The sequence below is a fragment of the Delphinus delphis genome, chromosome 3 (genome assembly GCF_949987515.2).
Source record: "Delphinus delphis chromosome 3, mDelDel1.2, whole genome shotgun sequence".
Taxonomy (NCBI): Eukaryota; Metazoa; Chordata; class Mammalia; order Artiodactyla; family Delphinidae; genus Delphinus; species Delphinus delphis.
The window spans coordinates 2582583-2606312 of NC_082685.1; the positions used below are offsets into that span (position 1 = coordinate 2582583).

Here is a 23730-nt window from a genome sequence, read left to right on the forward strand (position 1 = left end):
GACTTGAGACAATACAAGGAAAGACCTGGGAACCGAGTCTGGGGAACAGCTCAGAGATGCTCCCATGGTTCCCGGGGGGCCCAAGCCTGCCCACTTGGTCTCCATTCCCCTGCCTCTCTTTGGCTGCCCAAGCCAGGAGTCACAACCCCCAGTGTCTGTCCATCAGTACCCAAATCCTGCTCCTTCTCTCCACTGAGTGTCCATCATATATGCCAGCCTCCCAACCCCAGCACTGCCCCTTTGGGCTTCACGCCCCTCCCCACCTCCCTGAATCCTGCTGTGGCTCCCTAGTGCCAAGATAATCAAGTCTCGTGCATTGTCATATGGGGTCCGGGGACCCACCTGCCAGGACCCACAGTCACACGTATTCAGGACGACTAGACTCAGACGTCAAGCGCAGTCTGGGGAGAGCCCTGCCAAGCCCTCCCTCCCACCCACCCTTCCCCTCGAAGCCTCGAGAGAATGAGACAATCACTCTGACCTCAGTCTCCTGCTCAGAGAAATGGGCGTGTTGACAGTTCACAGCTTGGCGGGAGGCGCAGGATTGGAGGAGCAAGCGAGCTGAGCGCGCGCGGGACTGGCGCTGGGCTGGCGTGCAGGGTGCCAGCGCCGCTCTGGTCCCTGAACTCCCGCCAGCCCCGCGTCCCCGCACGCCCAAGCGCCCCCACGCGCCCGCCCCCTCCCGCGCTGGCCGCCCCGAGCGTCTGGACTCCACCCCTCCCCCCTCGGCCAATAAGACGCGTCCAGGCAGCGCGCGGCCCCCAGAGCAGCGCCGCGCGCGGTGGTCCCGGCCGAGGCTGCGCCAGCGCGCCCGCCCCGCCAGGCTCCCGGGAGGGATGGAGCCCGAGCCGCGGCGGCGGCGGCGGCGGCGCAGTTGCCGCCCGCTGGTCTCCGTCTTCCTGCGCGACCCGAGCTCGGGGCGCGTGTACAGGCGCGGGAAGCTGATCGGCAAGGTGGGGACCCCGGCACCCCAAGTCCGATGACGAGGGGGCCGGGCCGGGCAGGGGTCCCGGCGGGGCGGGGCGCGTTCGCGCGATCGCGACCGCAAACGAGCCAGCGTGCGCCCCGGCTTTTGTCTCTGCGTGTGTCGCGTGTCCACGCGAGTTTGGGGCTGGCGTGGGTGGACGCCCGGGTCTGCGATGTACCCGCTGTTCTGCGTGCATCGTGTGGCGGGAACCGGTGTTGGGCACGTTGTGCTGTGTTGTGGGTTGTGTGTCTAGGGTGTGGGTGTGCGCCCAAGTGTTCTGCGACTTGGAGCCTTGGTGCGGACCCAGACTCTGTTGTGTTGTCCCTGTGCGTATGTGTCTGAATGTGTCATAGGTCTGTGCTTTCTGTGTTCGGGCGTTGTACCGTGTGTCCGGGGACTGTATTAGGGTCCGTGGGCTCTATATATCCAGGTGTGGATGTGTCTGTGTGTCTGAGTGTATGTGTCCCTGTGCCTTCGTGTACTTCTGTGTGTTGTGTTGCCTTGGGTATCCAGGTATGAGGATGTGAGCTATGCATCCATGCGTCTCAGGGGTGTGTGTGTGTGTGCGTGTCTGTGGTGAAGAGGTCTGGCCATCTGTCCCCACACCTGTGTGCCCTGAGCTCGTGAATCGCCTGCCCCGCAGGGCGCCTTCAGCCGCTGCTACAAGCTGACCGACATGTCCACCAGCTCCGTGTTTGCGCTCAAAGTGGTGCCTCATGGCGGTGGTGGGGCTGGACGGCTGTGCCCCGGCGACAAGGTACGCTCTGCGCATCAGTGCCCAGGGGCGCTGTGACCAAATCGGGTCCGCAGAGACGTCCTGCCCTGGGGGTGGTGAGCATGCCCGTGGGGGCATGGGTACCTCGGGTGTGGGCACCTGCCGGGTGTGTACACGTGGGACCCCGCCTGCAGGTGGAGCGCGAGATCGCCCTGCACAGCCGCCTGCGACATCGCAACATCGTGGCCTTCCACGGACACTTTGCTGACCGTGACCACGTGTACATGGTGTTGGAATACTGCAGCCACCAGGTGCCCAGGGGGCGGGGCCTAGAGGGAGCCATGCCCCCCCCAGTCCACTGTGCTCATCTGTGGCCCCCTCCCATGTCTGTCTCTCCTTACCTGTTTCTACCTGTGACCACACTAGGCCCACCTCTGCTCACCCTTAATGCTCTAGTGCCCACCTGCCCACCCAGAGGCTCTCTTGACTCACCTCGGCACACCTATGCCCACCTGTGCCCCTCCTGCACTCAGCCAGGCCCCACCTGCCCACACCTGGCCTCACCTGGGCAGTCCTGCCCCTGTTCCCCAGGCCCGGGGCCCTTGGGGCCACTCACACGGTGCAGCCCAGAGCCCAGATGTCCGACAGGCAGGAATGCCTGTTCCTGAACCCACTTGGACTTAGTTGCACCTTCATAGACCCCTTGAACTGCCTGAGCCCACTTAAATACACCTGAGCTCTCCTTTGCCCAGAACGTACCCACCTTGGGTTCGTCTCTTGCCGAAAAGCTCACTGTGGCCCCCTCGGCCCATCTGAACTCGTACGTTCCTCCTGGGGCTCAGAGCTCACCTCTGCCTGTCCCACAATCAGCCACATCCACCTGAGAGCTGAATTTACCTTTGCCTTCTTGGGTCCCTGGAACTCACTGTACCGCCTAACCTGGGCTCACCTGTGTCTCCTCGGCGCCGGTGCTGCACCTGCCGGTCCCCTGCAGTCACTGGCCCACGTGCTGGAGGCGCGGCAGACGCTGACAGAGCCTGAGGTGCGTTACTACCTGCGGGGCCTGGTCAGCGGCCTGCGCTACCTGCACCAGAGGCGCATCGTCCACCGGGACCTGAAGCTCAGTGAGGACGCGGAAGGGGCCGCGGGGGCGGGGCGGGGGCGGGGCGAGGGCGGGGATTCCACCCACACGCCGTGCTCCTCCCCCTCCCATCCCCTCCGCCCCCGGGCCCCGGCAGGTAACTTCTTCCTGAACAAGAACATGGAGGTGAAGATCGGAGACCTGGGGCTGGCCACCAGGGTGGGCCCAGGAGGCCGCTGCCACAGGTGACCGGGAGGCTCTGAGCGGGCTCTCTGGGTGGGTGAGGGTGGGCCGGCTCTGGCCCCAGCCTTCCTGAGCCCCCGTTATGCCCCCCAGAGTGCTCTGTGGGACCCCAAACTTCCTGGCCCCGGAGGTCGTGTCCAGAAACGGGCACTCCTGCCAGTCGGACATCTGGGCTCTGGGCTGCGTCATGTGAGTGGCCCCCGAAGCCCCGGGCCTGGGGAAGGGGGCAGGACTGCCCAGCTGGGGCCAGGTGTGGGCAGGTGGGAGCGGGCGCCGGCAGGTAAGGACAGGTGTAGGCATGTACAGGGGAGATTGAGTGGGGGCACAGGCAGGTATGAGCAAACACAGGACCAGTGTGTGCAGCTCGGGGGGCAGGTGGGAGCACACACCTGCCATCATCTGAGCGTGCAGGTATGAATAGGGCATATGGCGGGATGATAGTTTTGAGTGTGCACAGAGGTGTGGACAGGTGTGTGCAGGTGGCAGATACACAGGCAGATGAGGGCATATGTACAGGTATGAGGTGTGAGCATGCATAAACTAAACCCGGAAAGGTATATGCAGGTGTGTCCAGGTATAACCCAGGAGCAGGCAGGTGTACAGACAGATGCTGGTGTCTCCTGAGCAGACAGGAATGGCCAGGTGGGAGCAGATGTAGGGCAGCTATGAGAAAGTGGATGTGACGTGGGTACGGAGTCAGGAAGTGTGGGAAGGTGTGGCCAGGTGTGCACAGGTAGGTGTGAGGCAACCCTGGATGCCCAGGACAGATGCAAGCAGGCACCCAGGTTCCTGCCCCCGACCCGGCCCAGGTACATGGTGCTGACTGGCGCCCCTCCCTTCGTGGCGGCACCCTTGTCGGAGATGTACCAGAATATCCGAGACGGCCGCTACCCCGAGCCTGCACATCTGTCCCCCAATGCACGCCGCCTCATCGCCCGCCTGCTGGCACCCAACCCGGCCGAGCGGCCCAGCCTGGACCACCTGCTGCAGGATGACTTTTTCACGCAGGTGTGGGGTGTCAGCGGGTCGGGGCTGCCCTTCTCTGGGGCGTCTCAGCAGACCCAGGTGTGGGTCAGAAACCCTACTAGCCCAGGTACTCAGGAGTGGTGTGCTAACGCCCAGCTCTCCACTCCGAAGGGCTTCACCCCGGACCGGCTGCCGCCCCACTCCTGCCACAGCCTGCCCATCTTCTCCATCCCCCAGCCTCTGGGCAGGCTCTTCTGGAGGGTGGGCCGGCTGCTGCTGCCCCAGTGCCGGAGGCCTTGTGAGTACCGCCCCGCCCCCTCACCTGCTCCTACCTGCGCCCCGCATCTCACACGCCTGTCCTCCTCCCTACCTGCTCTGAAATGTCACCGCCACGGCAGAGGCGGATGTCGGTGGCAGAGGTCTCGCCCTGCATGGGGTCAGGCTCTGCCCGCCCCCCAATCCTCGTGCCTCCTGCAGGCCCCTTCACTCCTAAGGAGGCTTCAGGTCCAGGAGAAGACGGCCCTGACCCTGACTCCATGGAGTGCGGTAGTGAGGTGAGGGCGCGGGGAGGGGGGCATGGTGGGGAATGTGGAGGGCATCCTCACAGGGAGGCTGGGCAGAGGGAGAAGCCAGGGGGTCTTCAGGGGGGGAGGCCAGAGCCCCCAACCCCTGCTGCTCCCTCCCCAGGCCTCCCTGTCAGAGGGAGGGGCTCCGTGCCCTGAGCGCCCTGTCCACCTGCTCAGCCAGGGGACCCTCGGGAGTGACCCGGCGGGTGAGCAGACTCTCCATCGTAGGTGGGAGCTGTGGGCAGGACTGAGGGTCGAGAAGTGGGGGCAAAGATCCTGCCTTGCCAGGACCACGTCCCCTCTCCCGGCCTCAATTTTCCCACCTGTAAAATGACAATGATGTCTGGAATCCTTCTGGGGTGAAAATAGGACTTTCCCGGATGTGGGAGTTTGGGGCGGGGCTGGTTGGAGGGGCCCTGGCCTGTCTGTCCCCCACAGAGATCTGTCTCCCCAGGGCCCCAGGGGAGCCCGAGGCAGGAAGTAGAGGCAGCCATCAGGAGCCTGCAGCTTTGCCTGGACTCTGGCGCCCCAGGTAGGAGCAGCACAGATAGCTGGCGACTGTATTACAGACTTCCAGCTTCTCCTGTGGCCCAGCTTCTTGGGCCACTGGGGTTTCCCAGGGTTTCCATGATTGCCCTTTTTCTCTTCTGCAATCCAATCTAGGATCCCACATGGCCTTGAGCAATTTTTATTTTTTAATACAAAAAATGTTTAATGAAATAAAGCAAAGCCCTACGGTATTTTGGACCTTACAAGCATTTCAGATTTACTCATTTCCAGAGGCAGAGGCAGCTGTGATCCCAGGGTCCCCCAGTCCTCCCCCATCAAGGCAAGAGTTGGTTGTTTTTTTTTTTTTTTTTTTTTGGCCGCATGTGAGATCTTAGTTCCCCATCCACGGATCGAGCCTGTGCCCCCTGCAGCGGAAGCACGGAGTCTCACCCACTGGACCGCCAGGGAAGTCCCAAGAGTTGGTGTTCTATTCCCTGGACTTTACTCTCCATCTCCTGTGCCTCTGCCGTCCTTCCGCCCGCCCCTTCCAGGACCCCTGCTCACTTCATTTCATCCTGTGCCAGCCACGCAGGACCCCCCAGGAGAGCAGCGGCCCATCCTCTGGGCCCCCAAGTGGGTGGATTATTCCAGCAAGTACGGCTTTGGCTACCAATTGTCAGACGGGGGCAGTGGTGTCCTGCTTCGGGATGGCACCCACATGGCCCTGCATCCCGCAGAGGGGTAAGTTGTGGAGTTCCTTTCCCCCTGGGAGGCCAGGCCCTCCTCCCTGCCTTTCTTCATTCACTCCTCACAGATTTATTACACATCTACTGTGCACACCTACAGGCGCTTACTGCCTGGTCGGGGAGAACAATGCTAAACAAATGAATTACTAAGTTGATTTCAGGTGGCAGTTTTCGAAGGAAACGAAACAGGTGAGGTGACAGATTGGGGAAGTGGAGACGACTCTCAACAGGGTGGTTGTGGAAGCAGGGGCTTTCTGAAGAAGTGACGCTCAGGCGAGACAGAAATGATGAGAAAGAGTCCATCAGGAACAGCATCTGAGGCCTAGGGAACAGCATGTGCAAAGCCCCCGAGATGGGACTGAGCATGGTGGGTTTGAGGAATGGCAGGGAGAGGGGAAGGACATGAAGTCACAGAGCCTCACAGGCCACTGTTGGGGTTGGGGCGGGAAGGAGGGGTCAGACTCACACTTTTTTTTAAAAAAATTAATTAAATTAATTAATTTATTTTTGGCTGTGTTGGGTCTTCGTTGCTGCGCGCGGGCTTTCTCTAGTTGCGGCGAGCGGGGGCTACTCTTTGTTGCGATGCACGGGCTTTTCGTGGTGGTGGCTTCTCTTGTTGCGGAGCACAGGCTCTAGGCAGGTGGGCTTCAGTAGCTGTAGCGCACAGACTCAGTAGTTGTGGCTCGCGGGATCTAGAGTGCAGGCTCAGTAGTTGTGGCGGCCCGTCAGGATCTCAGCGTGGACAGGCTGAGTCTGTGGCTCCAAGGGTCTGGAGTTCAGGGGAGGGGCCGGGGCTGGATGAACAGAGAGGGCTGGTCCGTGCAGAGCTGGTTTCACATCATGGTCCAAGAGACACGGCTGCGTGAGAAGGTGTCCTCGGGTGTGAGGTGTCCAGGATAGAGGTCCTGACAGCTGGCACCGCCCTGTGCAACCCCCCACCCCCATCAGCCAAGTCATCTACATGCCTGACCGGGGAAGGCTGGAGACGTTCGCCCTGAGGGATGTGCCCACCCTGCTGGGTGCCAAGCTGGCTGTCCTTCGGCTCTTTGCCCGATACATGCAGCGGCGGCTGCGAGAGGTGAGGGCTGGGTGGGGCTGGGGGGTGTGCCAGGCGGTGGGAGCCCTCGGCCCTGAGGCCCTGTGGCTGGGTCTGTCCACAGGAGGGGGGCCTGTCCACAGCCGCCTGGCCGGCAGCCCCCAGCCTCTGCCTGCTGCGCTTCCTGGTGTCCGAGCGGGCCGCACTCCTGCTGTTCAGTGATGGGACGGTGCAGGTGAGTGAGGGTCCCCCCCGCAAACAGGGCTGTTACATTGCACACTTCTGGGGGGAGCCCAAGAAAATCGGAAATAAAATGTGTCTGAATGACAGCAAAATGTCACTCAGGGTCATCGTCCTGTGTGGTTACCTGTAGCAGCTGTCGAAATGTCATTTTGTTGCAGAATCATTTTTAGGTTTTCCTGCGCAGTCCTGGCAATCCCTGGGTCATCATAGCCACTCCTAAAACAGATTTCAAACGCACTAGTATACAATACTTATTATTTTTAAAAATTAGTATGATTTTATTTTATAGTAAAAATCCCCTCTCCGTTCAGACCAGAGTACCCTGGCCTGGGCCGGGTCTTAGAGGATTGTCTTCAAATGGCCCTGCCCAGCAGCTGTGGAAGCTGGTACCCATGAGGAGCTGCTGTTCCCCAGGGCACAGGCTTAAGAGTAGGAGGTCTCACTGGGCGGCTCTGGGTGGAGGAGTCCCATCTGAGCCTCAGTTTCCCTGTCTGTGTGGTAGAGCCCCGGGCTCCTGACCCTGAGTTCCTATGGGTGGGGCAGCCACTGAGACTCAGATCAGGGGGACCTCAGTCTCCTATCCACTTGTCCTCCGAGGGCCAGGGCCCCTTCTCCCCTCGGACCCAGCTCCTCCCGCCTTGGTAGGTCAGCTGCAGCGGAGACCAGGCTCAACTCGTGCTGAGTGGTGGGTGTGAAGAGCTGCGGCTCACGGTCTGGGAGCAGGGCCAGCCTGGCACCTCCTACCCGCTGGGCGTCCTGCGGAGCCACGGCTGTGCTCCGGCTGCCCGCCAGCACCTTCAGCATGCGATCCACATGCTTCAGAGCATCTAGCTTCCCTGAGGGTCAAGGTGGACCTCTGCATGTTGATGCCCAGGACCCAAGCTCCCTTTCTGTCCCTTTTGCTCCCCCAGAGGGGACGTCCTTGGGGACAGCTGGGGGAGCATGCAGGGGGTATAGGAGGTGGGGGTCCTGGCCTCGTGGCATGACTGTTCAACCCAGACTTGTGTTTGGAATTGTTCTTTTATCATTAAAGTAAACTTGACTCTGCAGCCTGCCGTTGGCCTCTCTTTGGGGGAGTTTGAGGAGCTTTGCCAAGGGGGCACCATGATCTGAGCCCACTGCTCCTGTGGCAGAGACAGGCCAGATTTTCACCAACACAGAAATTCTTACTAGAGTGGGGTTCTTCCATGACCAAAAGTCTAAAATATGGAACATTCGCTCAACTGCTGGGCAGTGAGGACACAGGTGTTGGAGGCTGGGAAGATGGCGACCCATGTCATGCCGGGACAAGACACTGGACCAGGGTCACCCTGATGTGCTGCACCTGTGAACCAAGAGAGCCAATTGCCAAGGGGGACGAGAGCTTGCCCTCAGGACTTCCCCTCCCCACGCCCCCGGAAATGCTTTCCAGCTCCCTGACTGAGAATGCGGTCCCTCTGGGTTTTTGTGAGTTTCAGTTATTCCAACTCACAGTGGCTGAAACAAAGAAGAAGAGCTTATTGGTGCCTATAACTGAGAGGTTGGGACCCATGACCTTCAGGCAGGGCTGCATCCAGGGCCTCTCACGGCAAGGTAGGGAATTCACCCTGGCCTGGCCCTCTCTCTCCCCGAGGGCTGCAGTGTCTCTGGCCTCACACTTACAATATTCACAACCCTGTACCCAGCAGTAAGCAGTCTCCTCAGGTGTTTCTGGAAAGTCCTGGGACAGCACTTCCTCAGACCAGCATAGGTGACAGCCCTGCCCATGGTTGGGGGACCACCCGGTTAACCATTGCGTCTTCAGAAACCCCTCCAGGGGGCTGGCTTTGGCTGGTCTGGATTTGGGCTTCGGCCCTGGGCCTCACACTCCCCTGGTGGGTCCTTCAGCCACCCAATCTCCACGATCCCCTGCCGAGCTCCCGGGCACCTGGGCCCTTTGGGGCCCTTCTCTCCTCTTATTTCAGCAGCAAACTGACAAGCCCACTCCCTGCAGCTCCCCAGAGACCCCTCAATTCCTTACAGACACCAGGCCAACACCCCTTCTGCCCACCCCTGTCGGGACCCTCGCTCAGGCTCCCGGTCCCACCTCCCTCCCGAGGACGCACGCCCACCACCATAGACCCCTTGGCCGGGGTGGGGGTCGGCCACAGCTCTTCCTCTTGCTCTTGGGGCCAAACTGCAGGGGGGTGGTCTCCATGCCTCAAGTCCCTGCTGCCTCCGTAACCCTCTATGGCCTGACTTCGCTCCAGGTCAGCTGGGGCCACTGGCGCCACCACTACTCTGCCACTGAAGTGTGGGCCGGCCCCGGGTTAAGCATCGCCCTCCCACCCACCCACACTGGTTCCTTGAAGCTCTGTAACAAATTACCACAAAGTAATAGGTATTTGTTCTCCACGTTCTGGAGACCAGAAGTCGGAGACCAAGGTGTGGCAGGGTCGCGATTCCTCTGAAGGCTGCGGGGCAGGCGGGGAGGGCGAGGGCCGGGTTGGGGGGGGGGGTGGATTCTTCTGACCTCTTCCAGCTTGTGGTGGCCCCAGGCATCCCTGGGCTTGAGGCTGCATCACCCTAGCCTCTGCCTCCGTCTTCACACAGCTTCACCCTCTGTGTCTGAGTCTCCTCCTCCGTCTCTTATAAGGACATTAGATTTAGGGCCAACCTAATTCAGGATGATCTCATCTCAAGATTCTTAATTACATCTGCAAAGACACTTTTTAAAAATTTTTATTTATTTATTTTGGCTGCGTTGGGTCTTCGTTGCTGTGCGCGGGCTTTCTCTAGTTGCGGCGAGTGGGAGCTGCTCTTCGTTGCGGTGCGCGGGCTTCTCATTGCGGTGGCTTCTCTTGTTGCAGAGCACGGGCTCTAGGCACATGGGCTTCAGTAGTTGTGGCTCACAGGCTCTAGAGCACAGGCTCAGTAGCTGTGGCACGCGGGCTTAGTTGCTCCGTGGCACGTGGGATCTTCCCAGACCTGGGGTCGAACCCGTGTCCCCTACATTGGCAGGAGGATTCTTAACCACTGCGCCTCCAGGGAAGTCCCTGCAAATACCCTTTTGTAAGCTCCCATCCACAGGTTCCAGGGGTGTATCTTTTGGGGGCCACGAATCAATGCACTCCACCCCCTGAGCCTCATCAGAGCTGGTTGCTTGTACCTAGGTGTATCCCCATTTTTTTGTTGCTTTTGAGCCACACTGTGCGGCATGTGGGATCTTAGTTCCCCGACCAGGGATCAAACCCGTCCCCCTGCAGTGGAAGCATGGAGTCCTAACCACTGGCCCGCCAGGGAAGTCCCAGGTGTATGCCCATTTTACAGATGGGGAAATTCCAGCAGGGCTAGGTTGGAACCATGCATGTATGTGGCCCTTCCTGAGACCCACCTGCGGCCCTGCAGCCTGGGGCTACTACTCTCAGTTGGAGGATCTGATGTGGCCGTCACTCGCTCGTGGGGTGCCCTGTCCATCTCTGGCTACTTCCTCTCCATCCCTGTTGCCCCATCAGACGCTCCTGTCATCCCAAGCCCCTGGCCTCCTCCTGGAAGCCCTCCAGGCTGCTCTGCTATGCCTTCCTAGCTTTCCTAGCGGGCTGTGTTCCCCAGACCCCTCATTGCCCATTCCTCAAGCCAGCAGCCTGTGGTCACCTGGCCCCTGGGTTTGTCCCTGGAGCAGTCCTGGGCCCCTCCCTGTCACCACACCCCATCCTCCACACACTCCAGCGCTTCCTTCCCCGCCTTTGGAACTTTTGTGGCAACTGCCAGCTGACCACGGTCCAACCCATGGTCCCCCAGTCCTCGACTCCAGGCCAATCCCAGTCCTGAAGAAATGTGTCCAGCAGCCCCACGGGCCATGGTCCTCTGCTCCCAACTAGGTGACAGCGGGACACCACCTGTGGCTCATCGCTCAGATGTTCTTTGGGGACTGGTAGGTGTTAGGAGTCATCCTGGGAGGAAGGTTTGCAGACCTCAGTTTCCCTGTCTGTACAATGTCAGGTGGACCCCGTCCTACTGGAGATGGGGGTCCCACACACACCACGGAGGCAGGCCAATGCCCTAGGAAGTAACCACCTGGCACCATCCCCTCCACATGGGTCATAGCCGTCCCCATGGCTGGTTGTCCCCTGGGATGTCAGGTCCTGAGCCTCAGGAAAAGGGGACCTGGCTGGACCACCTTTCGGTGTAGCCCCGATGCCGACAGCACCTGGCTTGTGGAAAAGCCTGGAATTGGGGTATCCTGAACTCTAACTCTTGTATCTGGAAGACTAGGGGGGGAGGGGCTGGATCTGAGCCCTCCCCCCACCCCTCCCCCATGCCCACCAACCCCACACCAGGCCAAGGGCTCACGTGTAGTAAAAAGACTTTATTAAGAAGGCTTTGAAGTCAAAAAATAAAACTCTTGATACAATTTTCTGAACCCTTAGGTCAGCTCAGCAAATATATAATCAGTAATTTAGCTGTGTAAGATTAAAGGTCCGTTACTTTATTTAAAATAAAATATATTTTAGTTTTCTTAAAATTTATTCCATAAAGTACATATTTCCCTATAAATTCCCTACATATACACAAGAGGTAAAAAGTAAAAGTTTAAAAAAACAAAAAAATTAAAAAACGGTCAACAGAAACCACAGCAGAAAAAGGATTAATAATTAAAAAAAAAAAAAGTAAGTTCTGGACGCCCCCTCCCCCCGCCCCCCTCCAGCCTGCGCGCGGCTTACATACTAAAGGGTAACCAGTTGGCCCCAAAAAGGGAGCCGTCCTTCTGGAAGTTTCTGCAGAGGTTGAGGCCGTGGGAAAACAAACACTGTCAAATCGATATCAGCTACGTACAAAAGGACAACCGGGAGAGTTGTAAAAATTGTGTTGTTTTTTTTTTCCTTAAAAAGATCACCCTGGGGAGGGGGGGGGTGTCTTAAATAAAAAGTGCAAGCAGGCCTTTTCTCTCTGGTTTATTTTAACCTGTCGACTCAATACTGTCATTTGTTAAGAACTGAGGTGTCGCTGGGCCACCCGTTCGCCGTCTCCACGCTTGGGACTGGAGTTAAAGCTCGTCTGTAAACACTGGCCAGCCCGCCGCTCACCCCGCCCACCCCCTCCCCTTCCTCCCCACCCGGCCCTGAGCACCCAACCCGCGTCCGTGGACGGGCCCTGAGGGCCGCGGGCGCGGCGAGGTGACCGGCTAGGAAAAGATATGAATGGCCTGGGTGGCAGGTGTGCGGCAGGCTGGGCACTCGGGCTCACTCTTGCCGCAGATGCGGACGGCGCAGTCCATGCAGAAGAGGTTGTGGCCGCAGGGCACCAGCGCGGCCATCACCTCACCCTCTGCACACACAACGCACTCCCGCGCCAGAGCCGCGGAGGCGGGGGCGTTGGGGGCCGGGGCCGCCTGGGGCTTGCGGCCACTCTCCGAGGCGCTCGAGTCCAGCGCAGAGCACGAGGAGGCCGAGGAGCTGCCGGGCAGCGAGGTGGCCGTGGAGAAGCTGGCGCTGCTCGAGAAGGATGCCAGGGAGCCCTGCGGGGGCCGCCAGGGCAGGGCGCCCACCGGGTCGGGCGCAGCACGGCGGGCCAGCGGGAGCTCCAGGCTCAGGCCGCCGGGCTCGGGCAGCGTGGGCGAGTGTCGTGGTGTGCCAGCCCCGCTGCTGCGCCGGGCGCCCGCGGCGGGTGGCGCGGGGGCCCCGTTGACGGCGGCGCAGCCACTGAAGGCGGGCAGGGGCGGGGCCCGCTCAAAGGGCGCCCAGATGGTGGCCGCGGTGGGTACGGTCAGGTCCAGCGCCAGGAAGTCGAAGCCGAAGTCGCAGTCCTCGGGGGCGGGTGGCCCCGCGGGGGCCCCCGGACCGTCCCCACCGAAGGTGAAGCCTCCGTTGCCCGAGGCGCCGTAGGGGCTGGTGGGGTCCGCGTCCGGCACCGGCATGGTCGGCCCCCCTCGGCCGCCCGCATAGAAGGCCTCGGGGCCCCCCGGGGTGCCCAGAGCAGCGTCCCCCCGGAGGCTGGCCGTGGGCGCGGGGGGCCGGCGGCCCGGGTTGGGGGCCTTGGCCCAGAGACCCGCGGCTGCCCCAAGCAGGTCCAGGCAGACGTCGGTGCCGTTGGAGTGGAAGTCGCTGTCGGGGCCGGTGTCAGCGAAGGCTCCCGTGCGCAGCGTGATGTGGGCCTCGATCTCCTCGCGCGCCCGGTCCACGTTCTCGGGCATGCCCGTCACAGCGAACACCGGCTCCTTGTCGCGCCCGGGCGTCACGATGTACGTGTGCGTCCGCTGCTGGATGCGCTTGATGGTGGCGCCCTTGGGGCCCACCACCAGCCCCACCACGCGGTAGGGCACGCGCACCTGGATGGTGGTCTGTCCCGGCAGGTTGGGCGGGCCCTGCGCGGTACCGGGCAGCCCGCCTGCCTTGCTGCGCGTGGCGCGGATCACGGAGAAGTGCTCGGCGGCCGACAGGATCTCACGCTTGGCCATCTCCACGTCCTCTTTGCGGCCGGTCACGATAAAGACCGGCTCCTCCCCACGCACCGGTGTCTTGATGTACGTGTTCGTCTTGGCGCGCAGAGCCTTGATCTTGCACCCTGTGGTGGGGGACGGGGAGACACAGTGAGGGCAGGGACCCCTCCCCAGGACAGCCCCTCCTGGGCAGCAGCTGCAGGGGCCAGCCGGTGCACTGGGTTAGGAGGCCCCACCTTCGGGCTGTAATCTCAGGCACTCGGCGTCCCTCCCTCCAACCTTGGGCGTCAGTGTCCACTCTGGTTCTGCAACCCCTGGCTCTGTAACAGGGGGATTGTCCCAAAGGCAAGGAGGGACCCTGTTTTAGGTTGAAAGGCGTCCCCCCAAATCCATGTCCACCTGGAATGTCAGAATGTGACCTTATTTGGAAATAACGTCTTTGCAGATGTAATTAGTTAGGGTGAGGGCATGCTGGATTAGGGCGGCCCTGAATCCAATGACCAGTGTCACTATAGAGGAGGGACATGTAAAGACACAAGAGAAGATGGCCCTGTGAAGACGGAGCCCAGGGTTGGAGTGAGACAGACACAAGCCCAGGAACGCCAAGGCCTGTCAGTCAGTACCACCAGAAGCCCGGGGAGAGGCCGGAACAGATTCTCCCCTGGAGGGAGCATGGTCCTGCCCACACCCCGATTTCCACCTTGCAGAACTGTGAGGGTTCATTTCTATAGTTTCAAGCCATCCAGTTCATTTTACCAGATCTAGGACACGAATGCAGACCCTCTGACACCAACTCCCTGACAGGAGGGGAAACTGAGGCTCGGATTGTGGAAATGGCCTACGACTTCTTCCTGACCATGTGACCCTCCCCCAAGAGCAGATCCTGGGCCCCATATCAGGACGCCTCCAAAGGCCCTCAGTGGTCCCAGCCTCTGAGGGGAAGCTCGAGGACACGGCCTTGTGGCTTCATCTTTGCTGCCTGGGCTGGGCTGGGCTAGGGGGCTGACCCTGCGGAAGGGGGCCAGGGTGGCCGTTGGGGAGAGGGTCAGTCGAGCAGGTTCTTTGACTAGGTGCCTCTCCCACCACCTAGGCGGCCCTCCCGAGGTCGACTGGAAGCTGCCCCTGAGTCATCTAAACACAAGGCGTGGCCGGCCGGGGGCCCTGACACACCCCCCCCGCCCAGGGGCCTTCTGACACATCTTGAGTCCGGACCCAGGAGTCTGGGAGGACCCCCCCACCCCCAAGTTCTGGGGATGCCAGAGGGACACAGGGATATTGTTGCAGTGCAAACAGAGGGCGGCACTGAGTGGAATAACAGCATGGCTAACTTCTCAGCGAGGGAAAATACAAAGTTAGCGGGACGAGCTGTCTGCCTGCAGCCAAGGAAGTCAGAGACACGGGGCCTGGGCAGGGGGCAGCCTCACCCCCAGCGCAAAGAGGGCAGGAGCCCCCCATCCATGGCTGAATAAAAGGGGGCCAGCTGAGTGGGGGTCTGAAATCTCCCAGGGAGACACTGATTTCCTCCCATCTCCCGGCCTCGCCTCCTGGCCCCCAGCCATCCCCACTGCACCCGGCGTCCTCCCCGTCGGTGGCTGCTGACCTGGGCTGCCTCCACTCCTGCCTGGATGGTCTCCTCCCCACTTGGCTGGGGAGGCCCCTCCTGCAGTTCCCCTGCGCCTGACCTTTCCCATTTGTCACGTCATCCTCACTGCTGCACCCCACCGTCCTCTCCCTTCTCTGCATCACATCACAGCCCGGCACCCTCTCTTCCAGGAAACCCGCCCTGACTATGCTGGGCCAGGCCCCAGCACACACTTCTCAGAGTTTCTCCTCACACCCTAAGTCTGACTTTCTAGACTCCCCGAGGCTGGGGGACTGTGCTGTAAGGGCCGGTGGACTGGGATTGCCCTGGGCACTCAAGGAACCATCCCATGCCTCAGTTTCCTCACCTGCCAAAGGAGGGCAGAAACACACCCAGCCTCACAGGTTTGGGGCAGGACCTGACCGGCCACAGACTGGAGAGTGGCCCCAGACCGGTGCCTGTCCTCATGGGGGAGCCTTAGTGGGGAAGGGACCCCTGGGCAGGGCAGGGCTGGGGAAGGACCCTGCAGCTTTCCGCTTGCCGGCCCCCATCCTGCCCTGACCCAGAGAGCAGCCTTGGATGGAGGCCTCAGTGGCCAAGTAGAGCCCAATTAACCATCCAGACTTCAGCTGTGACATCCACTATCCCCCAAACCCCACCCACGCTAAGACCCTGAGAGGTGGCAGAGCTTGAGGGGGTGGGGAGTGGAACTGCACAAGCCAGGAAATTGGGTTTCCAGGAGTGACCCTGGGGGCTACCGCCAATTGGTGGGTGCAGCAGAAATGCAGCTTCCCGGGCCCTGCCCCAGAATTCCAACTCAGATAACCGGGAAAGGTGGCTGACTGCCCCAGGCCCCAGCAGGCCCCACCCTGCGGCAGCCGGACCCTCCTCAAGAGGGGCAGGGCCAAGGGTCCCCATGGGGGGCCTAGATGCAGGCAACCCTGCTTCCCATTGCTTGTGACCCTGTACTGGGGTCCAGGCACCACTGCACTGGGCGTTCAGGGAACCAGGCCACACGGGCTCTGCCCCAAAGGAGCCCACGTGGTGACCACAGGCCACACTTATCAAGGGAACCTCAAGGCCGTGTGCGGGGAGCTGAGGGGCCGCCCTGGGAAGGAGGCTGCGTGCCGCTGGCTAAGGGGACAGCAGGGACAGAGTTCCAGCAGGCCAGGGCTGGGACGAGTCAGCCCGATATACTGCCACTCCCAACACAGCAGGGTGCTGTCCCCAGGGCCAGGCTGAGTCACAGTACCGTGTCTGGGGGCAAAGCTGGCTCACCTGTGAAACAGGGCCAGGGAAAGCCCCGTGCAGCAGGCACGGAAGGGTGTGACCTGCCACCCGGGGGCCCCGTTCTTCCTACGCCCCCCAGTGGGTAGGTAAGAACGTCAAGGCAGGGGCCCCCGACAGGCCTGCAGCGTCCCACAAGGGTGGGGCCCCGCACAAGGGAGAGAACAGCGAGCGCGAGGGATGATGGAAGGGACCCTGGCTGGCTGGCAGGTCACTCGCTCCCGACCGTGAGCCGAGTGTGCTGCAGACCCAGGCCTGGCTCTGAAGACCCAACCCCGGCCACCCCACCCACGGCCATTCTGCCAACTGGGGCAAAGGCAGCAAGGCGGGGGGCGCAGGGGAGGGTCTCAGAAGGAACTGGGCGCCAGCCCCCTGACATTTGATGACCAGCTGGGGTGACAGGCTCTCCACCGGCCCTTCTGAGTTTCCACTTTTCCTGTTTGTGGAAGGGGGCCACCTCCCCACCACCTCCAACCCTGGAGCTTTGGAAGGTGGAGGTTCTCTCCTGACTCACCCCTGCTCCCTGCAGGGCAGGAAGAGCCAGGAGACTAGGGTTCATATCTGGGCCCTGCCGACCAGCTCTGGCGGCACCTCCGCTCCTGCAGCCTCTCCCTCCCCGTCTGTGACCCGAGGCTGCAGGATCCTCTCTGGGGGACACCTCAGGGCAGGTTGAGGTTGCCTCTCAGTGGGTCCAGGGCACCTTCTGGGCCCCTCGGCCTCCGGGAGGAGAGAGCAACGCAGGGGCTATAATCTCCTGCCTGTGCCCAGAAGGTGCATGGACCCATTTCAGGGCTGAGAAAACCGAGGCTCACAGAGCAGCAAGGGGGTGTCCGGGAAAGGGCGAGCCCGGGTCTGTGGCTCTCGTCAGCACAGGAGGTCGGGCAGGTGAACCCCCTGACCCTGCACTCCAGAGAAGGGGGTGGCCGTGGGCCTGGGGTCAGACAGAAAAGAATAAGTTCAGGGTAGGCCGTGCCCCCTGCCCTAGGGACAGCAGGGCAGTAAGAAGGGACAGGTTCCACGTCCAGGGACCCACAGAGTGGACAGCAGGGTGGGTAACCGGAGGAAGGGCACAGAGTCCTCCAGGCTGTGCTTGAGAACTGGTGGCAGAAGCTGGGAGCCACAGATGCTTCTAGAGTGGGGAGACACAAGGGCTGCTGCAATTGCCAACCTGTCCTGGCATTCGTACTCCCCTCTCTGGTGCCCTGCACCCCACTCACCCCTGCATCCCGGGGTGGCTACAGTGTGCCGGCCAGGTGCTGGGATAAGAACCAGCATCTGGCTTGAGAATCCTCACGACAAGGGAGCTGCTCTCCCCCCTGTCACAGAGAGGGGCTCTTGTGCTCAGAGTCACAGGACCACCCTAGTCTGCAGGGAGAGCTGTCAGGGCCCAGGGACCCCCAGAGCCTGCCTTGCTGTCTGCCATCCGCAGGAATCCAGGCTGATACCCTGGGTACCAGCGGGTACCAGAGGGACACGCGGTACCAGTGGTCAGTGTGGAGCCTGGCAACCCAGCCACCAGACTGCTCAGCATGTAGGCCAGGGATCGGTGCCCCCTGCTTGCGGCCCGCACCCCCGGGGGGCTGACACGCACATTCACATGGGACTTGTCCTCAGGCTCCACCACCAGGTGGATCAGTCTCATGACCTTGGGTGACAGCCCCCAGCCTCAGTCTCCACAGGCTCCTGGACACTCGGCTGGGAAGCAGCTGTCTTGTTACAGGTCCCAGTGAGGTTACTGGGGACAGGGGCGGCAGGAGGTGTGTCCTGAATAGGAAGGAGGCAACTGGGTGGCAGAGGGGAAAGGTCCGATTGTGGTCTCGTGGTGCCTGCGGGTAGCCGCAGGGCCCGGAGAATGGTTTACGGGTCCCCCTCCCCCCGGCTCCCATTCCTAACAGCGGGTCCCCGGGCCCAGCATCACGCCTGGTCCTCCTTGTGTCCACACATGGGGAGGACAAATGAATGACTGAACGTACCTGCACCCAAAGCCAGAGGGCTTGCTACCCCCCGGCCCCACCCACCCAGAACTAGTAGAGCGGTGTCCAGGGCATCCCTGCGGTCCTCTGCTTGTGGCAGTTAGGGCGACAGGTCACCTTGAGACTCAAGCCCCCCAACACCCTTCTCTAGCTCCTGTTACCGAGGGTCCAGAGGCAGGGACCCCTAGCCCCACGTCAAGCCCCGCCCAGGCCCCACCCCAAGTTCTAGAACCTGGCTGAGCAGCAGGGAGCCCGGAGGTGCGGGCAGGAAGGCAGGAAAGTTGAGGCTGGTGGGCAGGCAGCTAACAGGGTGGGTGGGTGTGTGCTGGGCCGGGCACTGCCCACCACCCTCCAGCCCGCCCGCCCCGCAGCTCCAGGGCCAATGAGCGGCCGCCGGCCTGATGTCACCCTGCAAATCTCAGCCTGGCTCTCTAACAAAGAGAACAATGGGGCAGCCACAGGGACACTCCGACAATGCCGCTCCGGGACCCGCACACCCTGGGTCTGCTGCTGGCCACCTGGCCAGGGGAGGGCTGTGGGGCAGGACCCCAAAAGTGGCTTTTACGGGGGGGGGGGTCCTTGTGCATCCCCCAAATCCCTGACTGGGGGCGGAGAGCCCGGTAGGGATCCTCTCTCATCCTGTCCTGCTCCCCATCCCCAGCAGGGTGCCCAGGCTGGCAAGTCTCGATGCACCCTCTCTGTGCCGCCAAACTTCTCTCGACACTGCCGGAGCGCCCGCGCCCCCAGCCCCAGCGACCCCCCAAACCCGAGTGAACCCGCCCCGTGCCAGTTTTGGGTGTGGAGCGGGCGCTGCCCAGCCCGGCCCCCTTATCCCTGGGATGCCACCGCTGGCGGCCCAGGGCCCGGGCAGTGAGCTGCACGCAGGGGCCTTTCCCGGCTGCAGGCACCCAGACAAAGGCGGCAGCGGGGCCGGAGCGCCGAGGGGAGGAGCGCGGGCTGCGCCCAACTTTCTCCCGCGGCCAGCGGCAGGACAAAGGCACACAGGCGGCCACCGAGGCCCGAGCCCACGCGGGGCGTGGCCGGGGTCTGGTGTCCAGCCGCGGGCTGGGCTGGGTGGCCCCTCCCGGGACAAGCCGCGAGGGGACCCCCGGGGAGGCGCCCCCGACGACGGCCACTCACCCTGGCGACCCACGATCTCGGCGACGTGCTCGGAGCTGGGCACGGGTACGCACTCGGTCATGTTCACGCTCTTCTTGCGGCTGCCGATCACGCTCATCTGCTCGGCCAGCAGCGTCGGGGGACCCAGGGCCGCGGGGTGGGGCGCGAAGCCCGCGAACACGTCGGGCGGCGATGGCCGAGGCGGCGGCGGGGGGCTCACGTCGGGCTCCAGCAGCGGCAGCGGGCCGGGGGCCACGGCCACCCCGGGCGCGCCCGCCTCGGGCCCGTCGGGGGGCGCGGGCTCCGCCGCGGCCCCGCAGTCTGCGCCTCGCGCCGCCGCCACCGCTCCGTCCCCGCCGCCCGCGGCCGCCCCCTCCTCGTCCTGGTCGCCCGCGCCCCCCAGACCGAGCCCTGAGAGCTGGTCCAGGGCCAAGCGCAGCGCGGCGGCCGCGTCGTCGGGCTCGGGCGGCGGCCGGGGCGCAGGCGCGGCCTCCTCGGCGCCCTCGGGCGGGGGCGGCGGCGGCGGCGGCGGCGGCGGCGGGGGGCCCGGGCTGGGGTCCCCCCCGACCGCCGCCCCGGGTCCGCCGCTGCGCTTGCCCCCGCCGCCGTCGGGCTGTCCGGTGGAGCTGGGCATGGCGGCGCTAGCGCTCGGGCCCGCGCTCCCGCCTCTCGGCCGCCGGCCGCCCCCGCCGCCGCCGCCCGCGCCGCCGCCCTCCGCCTCTGAGAGCTCGGCCGCCGGCCGCCGGCATCCAGCGGCGGGGCGGGGCGGCGGCGGGGCTGCTCGGGCGCGGGCGGCGGCGGCGCGGCGCGGCTCGGCTTGCTTCTAGGCGGCGGCGGTGGCGGCTCCTCGGCGGCGGCGGCGGCGGCGGCGCGGACGCTCCTTCCCTCCGCCCTCCCGCCGCCTCCCTCCGGCCGCCGGCCGCCCCGCCCCGGCCCCGCCCCCGTGACGCGGCTGCCGCCAACAATGGGGCGCCGGGCAGGGCGCACGCGCGGGACGGGCGGGGCGGTCACGTGGCGCGGCCACCCCCGCCACGGGCTTTGGGGCGGGCCGGGCGCTGTGGCACGTGCGGGAGCGGCCGCAGGTAGGTGCCCGAGGCGGCCCCGGCCCTGGGGGCGCGAAGGCGGCCCGCCCCAGTCCTCGCCTCTGGGCCGGTGTCCCTCTCCCGAGGCCCCTAGCGCCGGGGCTGGCCTCCAGACTCCGCCCCCCTTCCCCCGCGCGATCCCCGCACGCACCTGGCTCCTAGGGCCCCCCCCACCGGGAGGTCTCGGGCACCCGCATCCCCCATCCCGGGAGAGTGCCCGGAGCCGAGATCGCGCCACGTGGTGGTGCTTCCCGGCTTGGGCTGGTTTCTACCCGCCAGAGCCCTCGGACGTGAGCACCGCCCTCTAATGCTCAGAGAGCAGCCCAGCGTGCCCACGCCTAAAGCCAACCTGTCCCGGTGGCCCTTCCTCCAGCGGCCTTTCGGGGCCTTCTTTTTTCCTTTGGGGCGAAGGAGCCGTCCGGTTTCCCCCTGTGGGATTTCTTTTGGTGAATGGATGGGCTGGGATCGACCCCACCCAGGTTGTCCTACCCGGTCTCCGAGGGGACCCGGGACCTAGTCCCTGCTTGGCTGCGGGACCTCAGGCCAATTGCATGGGCTCTTTGGGTGGGAGAGGGGGCAGCCCGCCCCTTTTGTCCAGCACTGACCTCTCACCTGGTCCACTGCCATCCTCACCCGACCTGGGTACCTGCCCCCCACCCCATGGAGTCCTTCGGCCACAGCTGTCCACGACTGGATGGCCCAGAGTTCGTCACCTCTCTTCACGAACTCTTGTCTTCCCTGGCAGGTGCCCCTCCCCCTCTCTTAAGGGACCCCAGTTCCTCTCTTAAGGTCTTGGACTTCTCTTTTGTGTGCTTGAATGCTCGCTCGGAAGTATTAATTATTTCATTATAACTTATGTTCAGGGACTTCCCTGGTGGCGAAGTGGTTAAGAATCCGCCTGCCAATGCAGGGGACACCGATTCCCAGCCCTGGTGGGGAAAGATCCCACATGCCGCAGAGCAACTAAGCCGGTTCGCCACAACTACTGAGCCTGCAAGCCACAACTACTGAGCCCCTGCGCCTAGAGCCTGTGCTCTGAAACAGGAGAAGCCACTGCAATGAGAAGACCACGCACTGCAACGAAGAGTAGCTCCCGCTCGCTGCAACTAGAGAAAGCCTGCGCGCAGCAATGAAGACCCAAGGCAGCCAAAAATAAATAAATTTCTTAAAAAAAAAAAAACAAAACAGGAGGAAGGGGAGAAGCGTCATAAATAACTTTAGAGACACGGAGGAAAATGCCAGAAGCCACCAAAATTGCCGAAAGGGGGTCTGGTCCGGGGAGCATGGGGCTGGGCATGGCTATTTTCCATGATGGGAATTTCAGTTATTTTTTTTTTATTTTTATTTTTTAGCTACACATATATTAGTTTTTAAACGTGTTGAGGCAACACTGATGAAAACACCACGGGCAGTGAGGCTCGGTGGGGGCCTGGGTCTGAGCTCTGCTGCTGAGCGCCTCTCCAGCACTGCCCAAAGCGGAGTGGCAGTGGTGCCTCATCCAAGGTCATGTTTTGAGAGAATAATAGTCAAGGAAAAGAACTTTGTTGCCAAAGAATATAAAACCACAAAACTGCCTTCCTTGCACCACTTCCACGTTCAGTCTTCCTCCTCCAGTTATTAAAATGTGCTTGTGGCAGTTGATTTTGGAGTGGGCTCATGGTTACTTTTGTGAATTGAGTTGGGTTTGAAATAAAATTTACACGCAATGAAAGGCACCTGCTTTCACTGCCCTGTGCATAAGCTCTTCCTGGCCAGATGAGCGGCTGCAGGACCCAGTTGGCTCTCCCCTCTCTGTCGGTCACCTGGACCAGTTTTGCCTCCTCTGGGGCTTCACGTAAACAGAATCTTTTTTCCCCCCCTTTTTGTCTGTACCGCGGCACATGGAATGTCCCTGACCTGGGATCGAACCTGTGCCCCCTGCAGTAGAAGCTCGGAGTCCTAACCACTGGACCGCCAGGAAGTCCAGGGAATCGCTTTGTACTCCCTTGTGGGGTGAGTTTTTTGCACTCGGCCTAAGTTAATTTTTGTCATTTTTTAAAGACTCCCGGCCAGGCAGCTGTGCATCCAGGCTCCTTCATGGGCCCGTGTGGGCTGCCTGGTCTCCCCAAGGCTGCCAGGGACCCTCTGTCTCCCGCCAAGCTGGCTCCCCACACCTCTAGGGCCGGCCAGGATCTGTGCACAGATGTCAGGTTCCCTGAACCCCTGATATATATATATATATATATATATATATATATATATATATATATATATATAATTTTTTGATAAATTTATTTAGTTTTGGCTGAGTTGGGTCTTCGTTGCTGGGCGTGGGGTTTCTCTAGTTGCGGTGAGTGGGGGCTACTCTTTGTTGTGGTGCGCGGTCTTCTCATTGCAGGGGCTTCTCTTGTTGTGAACCACGGGCTCTAGGTGCGCGGGCTTCAGTAGTTGTGGCTCGCAGGCTCTAGAGCACAGGCTCTGTAGTTGTGGCACACAGACTTAGCTGCTCCGCGGCATGTGGGATCTTTCCGGACCAGGGCTTGAACCCGTGACCCCTGCACTGGCAGGCAGATTCTTAACCACTGCGCCACCAGGGAAGCCCCCTGATATTGTTTTATTTTTAAAATTTGGGATATAATGTACACATATTAAGGTGCACCCTTTAAAAGTACACAATTCAATGTTTTTTTTTTAGTAAATTAAAGAGTTGTGCAGTCATTACCACCATCAATTCTAGAACATTATCAGGAATTCCCTGGTGGTCCAGTGATTAGGACTTGGCACTTTTGCTGCTGAGGGCCTGGGTTCAATCCCTGGCTGGGGAAATAAGATACATCCCGCAAGCTGGGCGGCGTGGCCAAAACAAAAAAATGATCATCGTCCAGAAAATGAAACCCCTTACACTTGCGCCATTACCCCCAAGCCCCCCCCAGCCCCAGCCCTGGCAACCACTCATCTACGGATTTACCTTCTGACATTTCACATGCACGGCATCAGACACTGTGACCACAGCAGTCAGGGTTCTCCAGAGAAACAGAGCATAATAGCAGAGGTTTACCATAGGAATTGGCCACACAATTATGGAGGGCTCTGTGTGATTCAGTCCGAGGCCAAGGGCGCGAGAACCAGCAGCTCCAGGGCAGGAAGAGAGGGACGTCCCAGCTCAAGAAGAGAGAAGGAACTTGCCCTTTTGCTGTCCTTTTGTTCCACTTGGGCCCTTGATGGGTCGGATGACACCCAAATGGGTGAGGGCGGATCT

General features: G+C 61.8%; 2 protein-coding genes, 1 long non-coding RNA gene and 1 other non-coding gene across 4 annotated transcripts; 3 read left to right on the forward strand and 1 right to left on the reverse strand.

Moving 5' to 3' along the window:
* The first annotated feature begins 821 nt into the window (after positions 1-821).
* Positions 822-8094, forward strand: PLK5 (polo like kinase 5 (inactive)). The gene is made up of 15 exons (XM_060006517.1): positions 822-953; positions 1611-1724; positions 1877-1993; positions 2677-2806; positions 2921-3008; positions 3100-3195; positions 3816-4014; positions 4144-4270; positions 4450-4526; positions 4660-4744; positions 4993-5070; positions 5612-5768; positions 6722-6851; positions 6934-7044; positions 7698-8094. Exons 1-15 carry the CDS (start codon positions 837-839, stop codon positions 7881-7883), a joined length of 1812 nt encoding a protein of 603 aa, XP_059862500.1. The 5' UTR covers positions 822-836; the 3' UTR covers positions 7884-8094.
* A 3272-nt stretch (positions 8095-11366) lies between these two features.
* Positions 11367-20149, reverse strand: MEX3D (mex-3 RNA binding family member D). Its single transcript, XM_060007315.1, has 2 exons — positions 19432-20149; positions 11367-13574 (listed from the first exon to the last, which is right to left on the reverse strand). Exons 1-2 carry the CDS (start codon positions 20042-20044, stop codon positions 12196-12198), a joined length of 1992 nt encoding a protein of 663 aa, XP_059863298.1. The 5' UTR covers positions 20045-20149; the 3' UTR covers positions 11367-12195.
* A 252-nt stretch (positions 20150-20401) lies between these two features.
* Positions 20402-21677, forward strand: LOC132421713 (uncharacterized). The gene is made up of 2 exons (XR_009518762.1): positions 20402-20492; positions 21356-21677. It is a non-coding gene; the product is annotated as an uncharacterized lncRNA (long non-coding RNA).
* A 1546-nt stretch (positions 21678-23223) lies between these two features.
* TRNAK-UUU (transfer RNA lysine (anticodon UUU)) lies at positions 23224-23296 on the forward strand. Its single transcript has one exon. It is a non-coding gene; the product is annotated as a tRNA-Lys (tRNA).
* The last annotated feature ends 434 nt before the right edge of the window (positions 23297-23730 follow it).

What these genes read in the sequence shown, in the direction of transcription:
- PLK5 (XM_060006517.1), top strand. Translation starts at nt 837, where the DNA reads ATGGAGCCCGAGCCGCGGCGGCGGCGGCGGCGGCGCAGTTGCCGCCCG. An exon ending in GCGGGAAGCTGATCGGCAAG is followed by an intron (nt 954 to 1,610) that starts GTGGGGACCCCG and finishes CCTGCCCCGCAG; the next exon opens with GGCGCCTTCAGCCGCTGCTA. An exon ending in CCTCGGGAGTGACCCGGCGG is followed by an intron (nt 4,745 to 4,992) that starts GTGAGCAGACTC and finishes CTGTCTCCCCAG; the next exon opens with GGCCCCAGGGGAGCCCGAGG.
- MEX3D (XM_060007315.1), bottom strand. Translation starts at nt 20,044, where the DNA reads ATGCCCAGCTCCACCGGACAGCCCGACGGCGGCGGGGGCAAGCGCAGC. An exon ending in CGAGATCGTGGGTCGCCAGG is followed by an intron (nt 13,575 to 19,431) that starts GTGAGTGGCCGT and finishes CCCCCACCACAG; the next exon opens with GGTGCAAGATCAAGGCTCTG.